The sequence below is a fragment of the Nomascus leucogenys genome, chromosome 2 (assembly GCF_006542625.1).
Source record: "Nomascus leucogenys isolate Asia chromosome 2, Asia_NLE_v1, whole genome shotgun sequence".
Lineage (NCBI taxonomy): Eukaryota > Metazoa > Chordata > Mammalia > Primates > Hylobatidae > Nomascus > Nomascus leucogenys.
The window spans coordinates 137,465,778-137,480,363 of NC_044382.1; the positions used below are offsets into that span (position 1 = coordinate 137,465,778).

At 35.0% G+C, this 14,586-nt stretch overlaps 1 protein-coding gene across 1 annotated transcript in view; it reads left to right on the forward strand.

Moving 5' to 3' along the window:
• Positions 1 to 14,586, forward strand: part of ADAMTS19 (ADAM metallopeptidase with thrombospondin type 1 motif 19) — a 274,439-nt gene that overhangs the window by 133,593 nt on the left and 126,260 nt on the right. The window contains exon 8 of the mRNA XM_030818417.1: positions 1,301 to 1,406. Coding sequence (XP_030674277.1) covers positions 1,301 to 1,406 — 106 coding nt within the window. The remainder of the gene's footprint in view (positions 1 to 1,300; positions 1,407 to 14,586) is intronic.

Below are 14,586 nucleotides of genomic sequence, written 5' to 3' on the forward strand. Positions count from 1 at the left end.
CCCTAGACCATGTGTTCCTCAGTCTTGAGACTTTTCTGGAGTTCCACCCAATTCAGAAATTCTCTTCTCTTCGAAAATCTTCCTCTTGCCATTTAGGCTGTAGCTTTCACTAAATCTGTTCATATTCTTCCCTGAATCTTCTAACTTTCCCAAACATGGGCAAGGTGATTCTTTTAAAATTTTATTAAAATAATTTATTTAAATTATTTCTTACCATTATGTTTTGTTTCTGGAGACAGAAAAAAGTCACAAGCAGTCAGTTGACCATTTTAATTAGGGTAAGCTCTGCATTAAATTTTTTTCAGAAACTAAATATCCAGCAGATGGATTCAAAGGTAAAATTAAATCCCCATTCCATCATGTTTAGTAATTATGTGATCTTTGGTAAATCAGAACTTCCTACACCTAAATATCTTAATCTATAAAAGGAGTTTAAAATTTATTTTATAAGGATATGGGAAATAGAGAACATATAATGTATCAAAAATAATTGATATAATAACTTTTGTTATTTGAAAATAACATTATAACTTACACTTGGTAACAATTCATTTTCTGAAATGATTATTCAAGTATATATCTTCATTAGTAAAATAGAAAATAAATATTTGACCAAAGAATATCAAGGAGTTTAAATATTGCCATTTTTACTGATAATTTAAACCGAAAGATCAAATATCTTGCTAAAATTTTATCTTAATATTTCAGTATCATATACTATGCAACACACCATTTAGCCAAGAAATTTTCAGATAAAATCTTTCTAGTATTTCAAATATGATAGATAGGTCTATGCCATATTAGTTAACATACTATTTCATAAATAGAATTTCACAATTGTATTAATTCAAAATATAAATGTAAGTTCAAGACTGCCTTATATTTAGTTTATTTTGCATTAATATTTTTTTGAAACTTATGTTCTTCACAATAATTGAATATATTTAAAATAATCATTGCTGTTTTATTACATTTTCCAAGTTGTAACTATTCATTTGTCTTACATGATGATGGAATTGGTATTTATAACCTATATTCTTATATTATTCCTTTTGGGAATTTGATAATTGGTAAAATAATTTTATCTAAAATATGAAAATGAAAATGATATGAACAGTTTTTTGCCTGGCTTATACATATACACTTGCCCCTAAAATTTCATTTATTAGGGCTAGATTTCACAGATTAATACTGACATTTTAGTCATGACAACTGCCATTTTCATTCCTGCTGCTAATAGCTAGTATAAATATTTGCATATTCATTCAGACATATAATAATTAATGTTTGTATTTTTTAGGTATAGCTTACTTGAGTGGAATGTGTAGTGAAAAGAGAAAATGTATCATTGCTGAAGACAATGGCTTGAATCTTGCTTTTACAATTGCTCATGAAATGGGTCACAAGTAAGTAAAAATCATGGCTATGTTAAATATGTTAGCATATAACTTTGTAATTCAAGTTACTGAATTACCTGGATATCTTTGATTTTTTCTTTGGGCTTCAAGTTTTTGAAAACTAGGGAGACAAGAAGGGGTGAAGACTGACTACATTTAAAGAATGTCTTTTGAGTGTTGCAACTATTTCTGCTTCTTTGAATAAAATCTTATTACATTATTAAAATCCCTATCAAGACAGTCATTACATAGTGCATGATTGATTTCACTACAGATTTTTAAATGATACAAATATTTCCATAATCATGAGACTACAAAGCTATAAACTTTTCAAACATTCACTTAGTACAAATGAAAGTAATTCCAGCCTATGGTAGTACCTGTATTTGTCATTACCAGGCATGAGTGAAGGAATTAACCTGCATGATTTAGATGTAATGTACTTGAAAGACAATGAAATTAGACATATGATTAACATGTATTGAATATTAACTATGTCTCAGGAACAGTTATAAACATTTTCAATAGATTAGTTCATTTAATACAAAACCCAAAGAGGTATTGTTCTAATTTTCATTTCACTGAAATTAATAATAGCAATAATTAGTAATAGCAACACGTATATAGCACTTACTATTAATATTTGCCAGACACGTTTTTAAGTGCTTTGTATATACTCACAACAATTTTGTGATGTGTTATTAGTGTACCCATTTTATTGGAAAAATACTGAAATATGGAGAATTTACCCTCCTGAAATTATTAAAATGGTAATTGTTGGAACGAGGGGTTTGAACTCAAGCCATTCAACTCAGGTCAAACTGTTCCATAACATTAACAAACTATTCCATTAAGTTATCTGTTATCTTCCAGCCTAGATTCCTCATCAATGAATCGGGATAATACCTTTGTTATGGGATTAGTTTAGGATTCAAATTACATAAAGCTATGATCATATTGTTAGGAAGTTTATTAAAGTAGAAATGGCGGCCTGGCACAGTGGCTCATACTTGTAATCTCAGCACTTTGGGAGGCCAAGGTGGGCGGATCACAAGATCAAGAGATCGAGACCATCCTGGCCAACAGGAAACCCCGTCTCTACTAAAAATACAAAAATTAGTTAGGCGTGGTGGTACGCACCTGTAGTCCCAGCTACTGGGGAAGCTGAGGCAGGAGAATCGCTTGAACCCAGGAGGTAGAGGTTGCAGTGAGCCGAGATTACACCACTGCACTCCAGCCTGGCAACAGAGCAAGACACTATCTCAAAAAAAAAAAGAAATGGCACAGGTTGGGGAATCAGACTTAATTTTGAATGCAGGCTTCCCTAATTGCTGGCAGTACCAGCAGTACAAATGAAAGTATTTTAAATGGACTCAGATTTAGTGAGGCCCTACTAGGGAGGTGATCTTTATGGAGGGAGGGCTCTTTAGTTAAAGACATATTTAGTTTGGCCTTCAGTGTTTAAAAAATTCAATTAATTGCCAACATTAAAAAAGTATAGATTTGACATAAAAGTAAGATGTGCAGACCTGGTAACACTCAACCCACAGACCCATATGGCAACCATTCCTAGGAGCTGGGTAGCACCTGTACCCTTTAAATTAGTCCTATCTTTCTCAGTTCATCAGAGGCCGCAACACCCTAGTATATGGTACACCCAGCTCACTTCATTTTCATTATATTCCTGGAGTCTGTAGGCAGTTGAGTAAAGTTTAGTTGGCAGTGGAATTTGATTGGTAAAAGAAAGCTTAGAAGAAACAATTTACATTGGACATGACAGTAGTTGATTTAAAAAGTTATTCAAGTAAACACAAGTGATCAAATTGTAATCGCACAGCTCAGTGAATTACCAAAATTAAATATAGCAATGTATCCATAACCCAGCCCAAGAAACAGAACAATATCAATACCAATTGATTTTTAATTTTTTAATTGACCAAAATTTACTCCATACAAATGTTTTGAAATGTGTATACATTGTGGAATGGTAACATTGAGCAAATTAACATAAGCATTATCTCACATACTTAGCAGTTATGTTGAGAACTTAAAATGCACCCTCCTAGTAATTTTCAAGTAATTGATTTTTGATGTCACCATTTTTAAATGTATAGAGATGCAGAGTTGTCCCTCAGTATTTGCCAGGGGATTGGTTGCTGGACCTCTGCATATCCCCAAATCCATGCATATCCAAGTCCAGCAGTTGGTCTTGTGGAACCCACTTACTTGAGAAGTTTGTCCTCTGTATATGCAAATTTAGCAACCTGCCAACACTGCAATTTTGATCCTTGTTTAGTTTTAAAAAATTGCCTATAAGTGGACCTACACAGTTCAAACCCATGTTGTTCAAGGGTCAAGTGTCCTTTCAGATTCTCCCATACAGGCTTTCAGTCTTCAGTCAACTGACCAAGAATATGAGGAGTTAATTTATTACTTAAAAAATATATATATATACTTTAACATCATCATCCTTTAGGGAAAGTATGCAGTGCAATAACCTTGTTTAACGTTTCATTCTAGGAATGATAGACTATAGATTCTTAATTCCAAAACAATTTTTATAATTGAAAGGTATTTTCAGTTTAGTCATAAAACCTATGAAAAATCATAGGCATCATTTGAAGGAAAAATGCTGAGAATAATGTCTAGAAGCAAGAAAAAATTATTAATAATTTTACAAAGATACATGTGATCATAAATATAATTCTCATAAAATACAGATTTATGAATAATTATGATTTTTGCTCTTGAGCTATGCAGTAAAACCTTGATATACAGCGTATATTTTTATAAACAGATTTTAAATAATTTTGTCAAGTACCCTGAATAGTTTACTTTTAAAAAGTATATTTTTAAACCGATATGTTTAAAACCAGATATGCAAAATTGATTTCTTCAATTTTCATTGTATTCTAAAATGTAGGAGAAACACTAAAGGAATCAAATACAGTACGAGTTAATTTATTAACATCTAAATTGTTGACCATGGAGCTACAACTATTTAAACCAAAAACTAAATGAGTTAATTTAGGGAAAGGCCACTTCAGTTTTATGTAGTAGAACTGTTGGTTTATGACCAACATGACATTATTCTGACTGCTGTTGTCTCTCACTGTCAGATTGGAATAGCTCAAATGGTACGAAAGTATTATTTGATTTGACTTTTACAGAGCTGTACCCAAAATCAATAGCGATGTGCCAAAGGTATGTGTAATACTTGATGGACTAGGACCAGAATGTGATATATGTTAAACTACTCCTTTACTAAAAATTCTCCATAGCAGTAAGCAATATTTGTCTCAAAAGTAGTGGCTGGTGTTTTCCTGATGCTAGACAGTGAGAGGCAACAGCAGTCAGAATAATGTCATGTTTATAAAAAACAAACAGGCAGAAATGTATCTATATGAATTACATCACCATCATTATCATCCACTATAAGATATAAGGCACAATGTAAGAAGAAATAAAGAAAGAAGAATACAAGAAGAAATGTCCACATGCTCATAGTCTCTCCAGTAGGGAAAGTCTTCATGGATGTTAAATAATGGTATCTACAGATTCTATGTGCATGCACACATACACACACACACACACATACATGCAGAGCCCTTTTATTTAGAGATATGATTAAGAGTTAGCTACATAAGTGAAACTCTTTAATCCTGTATTTTTCTTTTTCTTTTCGGATTTCCTTCTTTCTTTTTTTTGTGTTAAATTTTATAAGTGAAGACTATCTTCTAGAAACTAATAATGAACTATGATACCATGTAATTCTGCAACTTACAATCTTAGAATGACAGAATGATTCCATGTAAACTTTTCAAGAATACCTTTATAATCACATATAAAATGTTTATAAACAGATTTTAAATGAATGTATTTATGTTTGTTGACTTGAATTTGATTTCTAGAAATTCTCAGAACAAGTTCATATATAGCTGGAAAAATCAATACAGTCCACTAAGTATTTAAAAAAATGACTCTTGGGGATGAAAATTTGACTAAATAAAGAGAACCAACAATTTTTCTCTTACTAGTGCAAAGGAATCTAAAACAATGTCAGCAAAAATGTGTTGACTTTGTCCTTTGGCAAATTATCAACTTAAAAATGTATTATATAAAAAAGTGTAAATTAAGATCTACAGTAAGAAAGAGGAAATAAATTATTTAAGCCAACATTTAAAAATTGCCTTTCAGAACAATTTTGCTTCCTAAACAATAAGTAGTAGGAGTTATTATTATTACTATTATTGAGACGGGGTCTCCCTCTGTAGCCCAGGCTGGAGTGCAGTGGCTCCGATCTCTGCTCACAGCAACCTCCACCTTCCCGGTTCAAGCGATTCTCCTGCGCCAGCCTCCTGAGTAGCTGGGATTACAGGCGCGTGCCACCACACCTGGCTAATTTTTTTGTGTTTTTAGTAGAGACGGGGTTTCAGTATGCTGGTCAGGCTGGTCTCGAACTCCTGAGCTCGTGATCTGCCGGCCTCCATCTCCCAAAGTGCTGGGATTACAGGCGTGAGCCACCACGCCTGGCCAGGAGTTACTACTTTTCTGGTAACTAAAATTTTTGACAAGAAATATTTTCACTGGTAGTGCTGAATTAACACATACTCATCAAATATAATTGGGATCTTCATAATTTAATGTGATAAAGTCTAAAACTTCATTTTTGTGAATGAAAATACTTAGTTTTTCATGAATTTGATGTTTTATTGAATTCATATATATGCACATATTTATTATGTTTACTATGTTTTATATGATCTTTATGAACAACAGTTTGTTAAAGTAAGGGATTTTACTTTCATTTTAGGCCAAAACTTATTAATATATTGTTATTAGATTGCTGTGCTTTGAGGGAAGAGTCCCTAAGACTAATCTGAGTTGATTTGCTAGCATAACTCAGAAAACTCAGCAAAGTGGTTTTGCTCATGGTTACAGTTTATTAGCATGGAAGGATATAGATTAAAAGCATCAAGAGAAAAAATCACATAGGCCAGAGTCCAGGAGACACCAGGCTCAAGCTTGCAATTGTTCTGTCCCAATGGAGTTGTGCAGACAGTGCTTAATTCTCCCAACAACAATGTGTGAAATCATGCACGAAGTATTGGCAACCCGAGAAGCTATATGAGCCTTGATATCCAGGGATTTTACTGGAGTTTGATCATGTAGGCTTGGTTGACTTCCCACAAGGCAAACCTTCAAGTCTCCATTCCCTCCTGAGGTTAACCTGGCCCTGGTCCCCCACCATAAATCACATCGTTAGCAAAAACCATCATGGTAAGAGGCCTCCAGCTAAACAAAGATATTCCTGTCAAAGATACTTTGGAGGGATATCCCAAGGACTTAGAGGTTACTTCCAAGGAGTCAGGCAAGGACTAAATAGTTCTTTGGAATGTGCAGATTTTAGACCACTCAAACTTGTGAACTCTTTATGCAAAATTACACAATTTTTTTTTTTTTGAGACGGAGTTTCACTCTTGTTGCCCAGGCTGGAGTGCAATGGCGCGATCTTGGCTCACCACAACCTCCGCCTTCTGGGTTCAAGTCATTCTCCTGCCTCAGCCTCCCAAGTAGCTGGGATTACTGGCATGTGCCACTACACCCAGCTAATTTTGTATTTTTAGTACAGATGGGGTTTCTCCATGTTGGTCAGGCTGGTCATGAACTCCTGACCTCAGGTGATCCGCCGGCCTCAGCCTCCCAAAGTGCTGGGATTACAGGCGTGAGCCTTTGCACCCAGCCTTACACAATATTTTTAAACTTTCAAAATCCCATATTTTATATTGAGTTGCCAAAGGGTTTCTAATAAAAACAACAGTGTCTTCTTTTATTAGCAGGTATTTTGCTAAATACTGTGTATTCATATCTAATTCAACTGCATAAAAAATCTTGAGCTAAGTATTGTTATGATTGTCATTTTACAGATGAGAAAATGATAGAGATTCATTTTTCAGGAGTTTATTCAATATTAATGTCATTCTCTTTTCATTAAGTATATTGTAAAGATTTTCCTAGTTCTAATAATTGGTTTATTCTTGATTTTTAATGTTTATAACTTGTAGATTTTTTTAATCGTCAAATTTCATACTTTTGTAATTTCTTCTGTAGGTTTTTGCAATTACAAGTACTTTCTCATTCTAAAATTAGGGAAACACATTTTTGTATTGTCTTATATTCTGTGTGTGTGTGTGTGTGTGTGTGTGTGTGTGTGTGTGTGTGTTTCTCTCACTGTTTAACACTTTCAGCCATCTAGAATTTACTTTATTATGCATAGTAAATTTCTCTCCGTTAAATTTGTATTTTGTATTAACTGTTCAATAAATGATCTTACTACTCAAGTGTGGTCTGTGATGCAATAGGGATCTATGCCAGAATATAGGACATTGCTTCCCTCATTGAAAGAGTCTTGACGTGAAAAAAAAAAAGCTGAAGTAAACTGCATGCTTAATGATGTAGCTGATTTACATTCTAGCACCAGCTACTTATCTGGATACAAATCAGTAATAAAAAGAGTTCATCAAATGGCAGCGAGTGCACAGATCACACTCTGAATAGCCCTGCCACATAACAGATGTGACAGTCGCTGTTCAATCTAAGTCAGTGTTGCACTAGGAAGTTGCACGTGAGTTGATAAAAAGCCATTATTTTTATTTTTGGCCTGAAAGGTGCTCTATACTTGTAGATTTTTGTCCTTTTTGTGAAGCATGTAGACATAATCCTATGATGCCACTCACTGCAAATAATAAAAGTTGTTCTTTTGTACTAATATTTAGTGGTGTCTTAGATTATTTTGTTATATAAATAAAGATTCCATATTTTTATATACACACATACAACATAGGCTTTTTTTCTTTAGGTCTACAAATAATTCCATTTTCTTTGTGGATTCCAACCAAAAGTAACCCTTGCATTATTGTGTATGGTTTTAGGAAAATTTAGCCCCAAGTCTAAGATATTTTACAATATCTAAATTATCTGGGAAATAATAATTTTAATGTACCTATTAATAGCATAATCCCGTGACCATTTTCTGACCTTGCTAAATCTGGACATTTATTGAAGTGCAGAATTTTGCGCTGGCTTAGCACATTGAGGCCAAAGACTTCTGCTCCCACCTAAAGATGGAAGGCAATAATACTACTTTAGAGATGATGATTGCCAAAGCTCACACAGCTAATAAGTGCCTGAATCCGTGATCAAAGCCAAGTCCATCCAAATCCAAAGCCCATGTTATTAATTACAGTGCTCTGCCAGAAACATGGAAGAGTTCTTCTAGCTAACTTTACTCAACTTACTTCTGGGCTGGCTCGGGATTACCTGTTCCCACTTTATCTCTTCAGCCATACTTCATTTCACGCCCCCTTTCACTCTCAGCACTAGAGTTCCTACAGTGTTTCCAAAGTACCATGTTCCAGTGAGAGCACATAGAGACAGGGAGGGGAACAACTCATACTGGGGCTTGGTGGGGAGGAGGTGAGGAGGGAGAGCATCAGGAAAAATAGCTAATGCTTGCTGGGCTTAATACTTAGGTGATGGGTTGACAGGTGCAGCAAACCACCATGGCACACGTTTACGTATGTAACAAAAGGCACATGTACCCCAGAACTTAAAAAATACCATGTTCCTTCACACTGCAGGACCTAAGTACATTTTGTTCCTTTCCCTGGAGTATACTTACTTTAAGCTTAGTTTAATTATCTCCTCCTGCTCAAAGTTCATATACCCCCTCAATAGACATGTTCTAAAGAAAGCATTCTCTGTGGGTCAGTCTCTCTATTAAGCATTTTAATGGCACCAGCTCCTTCATAAATGCACATTTGTTCATCTGTTAGATACATACTTCATTAGGCTGTAAGCTTCAAGAGGTGAGGAACCATATCTGTTTTTTCTTATAATGGGATTCTTAAAGCATTTGACAGTGCATAAGAAATATATACCAAGAAAACCTGCTTGGTAGATATTAGGCTCTTGATATATATGAAATAAGTGAATGATTGAACATAGTACTCTTAGTAAAATATTACTATGCATAGATTATCAGTGAAACTTGATTCAAAACAGATGCTGTATGCATATTCAAAGGGTTTAGAATGTTTTTTGATATTGCATGAGACTTTCAATAAAGTATCAGGTAAATTTTTATGAAAAGAATATTCCGTATTTTGAAATGTACCCAAGACCACATAAATGAGACTTTATTCTGGTACACACATGCAGGAATGACTACCCTAGCCCTAAAAGTGTTGCCCCTGAAGTCTTCCTATGACAGTAAATGAAGCTCCATCCTTCTAGTGGGACAACCAAAAGCCAAAGAATTATCTTTGAGTGTTCTCTGTTTCTCATAGTCCACATCCAATTCATCAGCTGTTGACTCTACCTTCAAAATACATCCAGAATCTGATTACTTCTCACTAATTGTCCTGCTAGTTCTTTGGACTAAGCTACCAACACTTCTCATCTGGATTATTATAGTAGCCTCTTAAACAATCTTTCCTTTTTAGGCTTTGCATCCTGTAGCCTGTTTTCAAATTAGAGTCAGGGAGATTCATTTACAACAAAGCAAATCGCCTGGCTTCTTTACTCAGAACCTTCCAAGAGCTTCCTGGTTCACTCTGTAAAATCCCCAGCCCACACCACAGCCCATCAAGTTCTACATGTTCTAGCCTCCTTCCCTATAGCCTGCCATTCCCTTCTTACCGACTGCACTCCAGATTCATTGCCTCTTGGTTGAAACTCAAACATGTAAGACACTCACTCCCTTTGGGGACTTTGCCTTTCCTTTGATTTCTGCCTGGGAAGTTCTCCAGAGCAGCCACATGGCTGTCTCCCATTCTTCTTTAGTTCTCCACTCACGTATCAGGGTTCAGTGAGGCCTTTCTGATAACATTTCTTAAAATTGTAAGCACAGCCACTGCCTGGGCTTATTCCCCTTTGCCTTCCTTAATTTTATTCACAAAACTTTTCAAAATGTAACTCTGTATCCTATGTCTCTTTCTTTTGTTTGTAGATAATGAGATCTTGTCTACTTAGTTCACTGTCATATTCCCAGCATGTTAGCACATTTATAACTTATGCTTGTAATAGATAATGTCAAGAAAATTACCAATATAGCCCTAATAGAGTTTTATATTTTTACAAGTTGAAAGAGACTGCATTAAACATATACCACTTACCAACTGATTGGGAATTTTTATGATAATCAGACTGTCTACTGCATAGAGATGTGGAGTTGGGCAAAATTATATGAGTTAGGGGAAATTAGTTATATTACATTTCATCATAAAAATATCAAGCATGTTGTGATATGGCCAAAAATGTATATGTATTTTTCATTTTTGTTTTGATTTCTGAACCAGAGGAAAAGGTCTAATATATATTATTAAACTTTGGCATGGAGACATGGTTTTTCCACCAAGTGGGCAGTTCAGGAGTTTCTTTGGAACTAAAAGGCTAATGGGGCAATAAAATGCAAAGTTACCTCCTTAAAGGCAATAAATATTTGGGGCACCTGCTAAAATTTTAAGAATTGCCAGAGTACCAAGAATACAGACGTCTTGTGACTAATAAGCCTTTGGAATCAATAACATTTACATACATACTTACTTCTCTGGAAATTGTGCCTGGATAGAATAGAGGGGAGGGCCAGGTTATAAACCTGCTTCTTCAGACATCTGTATTTCTGTTATTGGCACCATTATTGCCACAAGGCCTTTAGTTGAGATATCTGAGACATCTTTAACTCTTTCTCCCCTTAGTTACTTCCATAATCTGTGGCCAAATTCTATTCATTCTTCATCTGAGAAAGCTATCTCAACTGTCTTTCTCCTGTTATTCCTCCTGGCTTGGACTCTTGCAGTATCCACTTAACTGGTGTCCTCTCCCTTGCTACCTCTTCTTTCTAATCTACTCACACATTAAGATTCAGCTTCCTGAATTGTGGTCCTAACCTTCATGTCAGAAAACTTTATTGCCTTTCACAACTTAATGAATGAATCTGAAATTCCTTAGCCTGAGATTCATGATTTCTATAGAGTGACCCTAGTCTATTTTTGTCACTTTACAATGGACTTCTCTATTTTATGAATGCAAATGAACTGTAATTTTCAAACATCATGCCTTTATTCATTTTTTTATTATCCCAACTTCTAGCACTAATGATTTATACCTATCCCAATTGTACTTACCTGTTAATGGCAACAACAAATGCTATCACTTTTATGAAAGTAAATTTGAAAGCCTGGTTGGAAATATGTTTCCACTTTATTTATTTATATATATATATATATTTATGTATTTATTTATTTGAGATGGAGTCTCACTCTGTTGCCCAGGCTAGAGTGCAGTGGCACCCTGTCAGCTCACGGCAACCTCCATCTCCTTGGTTCAAGCGATTCTCCTGCCTCAGCCTCCTGAGTAGCTGGGATTACAGGCGCTCACCACCCCACCCAGCTAATTTTGTATTTTTAGTAGAGACAGGGTTTCACCATGTTGGCCAGCTGGTCTCAAACTCCTGACCTCAGGTGATCCACCCGCCTTGGCCTCCCAAAGTGTTGGGATTATAGGCGTGAGCCACTGCACCCAGCCTGCCTCCACTTTTAAGTCTCTTACACTATTTTAAATATCATTTGTCACTTAAAATTATTTCTGAGATATACTGATTTATACTGATATTTACCTATGTATAGGTTCCCAACTGAATAGCAATCTCTGTGAAAATATGATTCATGTCTAATACATTTTTTTCACAGCACAAAGTTGAATGTATTATACATCATAAGTCTCCAACATATGTTGTACGAGTGAATAAACATTTGTTGTATGAATGCTCATCTGTTGGTCATCTTGAGGTCCAGGACATAAGGCAATTGAGTCTCAGAGTGGAAGAATCAGTTTGGGTCAAGGAATGCAATTGTCTTGACTAAGTAATATGATTTTATGAGAAAATATGGTTTTATTGCTCTACAAATATAATGGCAATATATTTTTCCCTTTTGGTACATGATATTTTGAATTCCTATTTAAGATAAACTGTATGAAAATACAATAGTTTAATTATATTTCAGTTATGATGAGTCTACCTTAAAGTCTGGTTACAGGCCTGTCCAACTATTTCATCCAAATCCTAAAGTTATGAATGTGGAAGGGCCAAATCTAGCAATTGTAGTAATAGGAATATTTAATTGAAATTCTGTTAATTCACAACAGATACGGAAACATACCTGCCAAGATATGAAAACAACCTGCATCTGTCAACAGATGAATGTATAAAGATGGATGTATAAAGAAAATGTGGTGTGTGTGTGTGTGTGTGTATACATATATATACACATACATATTTCCATTATATAAACAGAATTCTATATATAATGGAATATTTATTATATATGTATATATACACACAACAGAATATTCTTTATATAATTGGAGTTTTATATATATGTGTGTGTGTGTGTACATATATATAATGGAACATTACTAAGTCTTTAAAAAGAAGGAAATTCTACTATTTGCAACAGCATGGATGAAACTTGAGGGCATTTTGCTAAGTGAAATAAGCCAGACACAGGAAAACAAATATTGCATAATCTCACACATATGTGGAATCCGACAAAAACAAAGTCAAACTCATAGTAACAGAAGAATGGTGGTTACCAGGAGCTGTGGGATGAGGGGAAAGGGGAGATACTGGTCAAAGGTTACAATCCTTCAGTCACAAGACGTATAAGCACTGGAGACCTAATGTACAGCATGATGACTATAGTTAAAGAAGTTAGCACATGCCCCCAGAGATGTATAAGCACTGGAGACCTAATGTACAGCATGATAACTATAGTTAAAGAAGTTAGCATATGCCCCAGGAGGCATACATAGATTTGGTTACCCTCTCTCAGCTTCCAAGAAGAGTCCTTTTCAGAAGTGAATAAAATTTGGCACTCATTTGCATTGATGTGCAGTAGTATATCTACTCTAAGAAGAGAGGATATGCTCTAAGAGGAGATTAGATATACGCTAAGAACTAAATAGAGACCAGGTGTAATGGCTCACAGTGGAGCACACCTGTACTCCAAGCACTTTGGGAGGCCAAGTCAGGCGGATCACTTGAGTTCAGGAGTTCAAGACCATTCTGGCCAACATGCCAGCTTGAGACCTGAGAATTGCTCAAACCTGGGAGGCAGAGGTTGCAGTGAGCTGAGATGACACCACTGCACTCCATCCTGGTCAATACAGCAAGACTCTGTCTAAAAAAAAAGAAAAAAAAAAGAAAAAGACTAAATAAGAAATACCTATAAAGTACATCATCTTCTAAGACTTTTAGAGTGGGAAATAGATGAAATAATAATAAACTGCTGTAACAGGCAAAAACCAAATATGCTCTTCTAGAAATACATTGCTCCTTATAATGTTGAAAATTAATTTTTTGTAGTTATTGTTGACCAACTAAAATTAGTAATGGCTATCTAAATATACTGTCCCCATTGTACTCTTTAGAATTTTCTATAGCAGATGTCACAGGTATCTTCCTCTGACACAAATGCCTTGGTAAATGTTAAAAACTACCTATGTGGATAGTTGAGAGGGAAAGTGCATTATTAGACTTACAGCCTTGGGCTTGAATTATTGTTCTGCCAGCTACTTAATGAATGAGCTTTGGATAAATCAATTTCTCTGTATTCATTTCCTTTATTCCAAAAATTTGGATAGTTTTTAATTTCAAGGTTCATTGTTAGGATTTGTGATACTCTAATGTCATGGCACAATGTTTGGCACATAATACAGAGTGACTGAATAATAACAATAATTAGTAGTATCATAGCTATTTTATGTATACCTTAATGTGAAAAGGAGATTTTCAGCCTTCACTGGCCTTTCATTTTTCTGTTCTTTCTTGGAGTGATTTCATACCTTTTAGAGGTTTTTAACCAGACTGACAGGAAGTTTACTTATTATGAAGACTCTTGTAGACCACTAGCACAGCTTTCGTATTTGATATTTTATTTAGACAATGATACCACGTAGAATAATAAGCAGTTTTTTCCAAGTTAACTTTCATAGTGAGACTTCAACCAGTATAGATGTGGCAGCTCTCCCACACCAGATTCTCTCCAAATGTAGGTTTGGATGTTGGAGTGAGTTAGTGGAAGAGGGAAAAAAATCACCCAGCAAATGAATGACCTTGGAAGTGTTA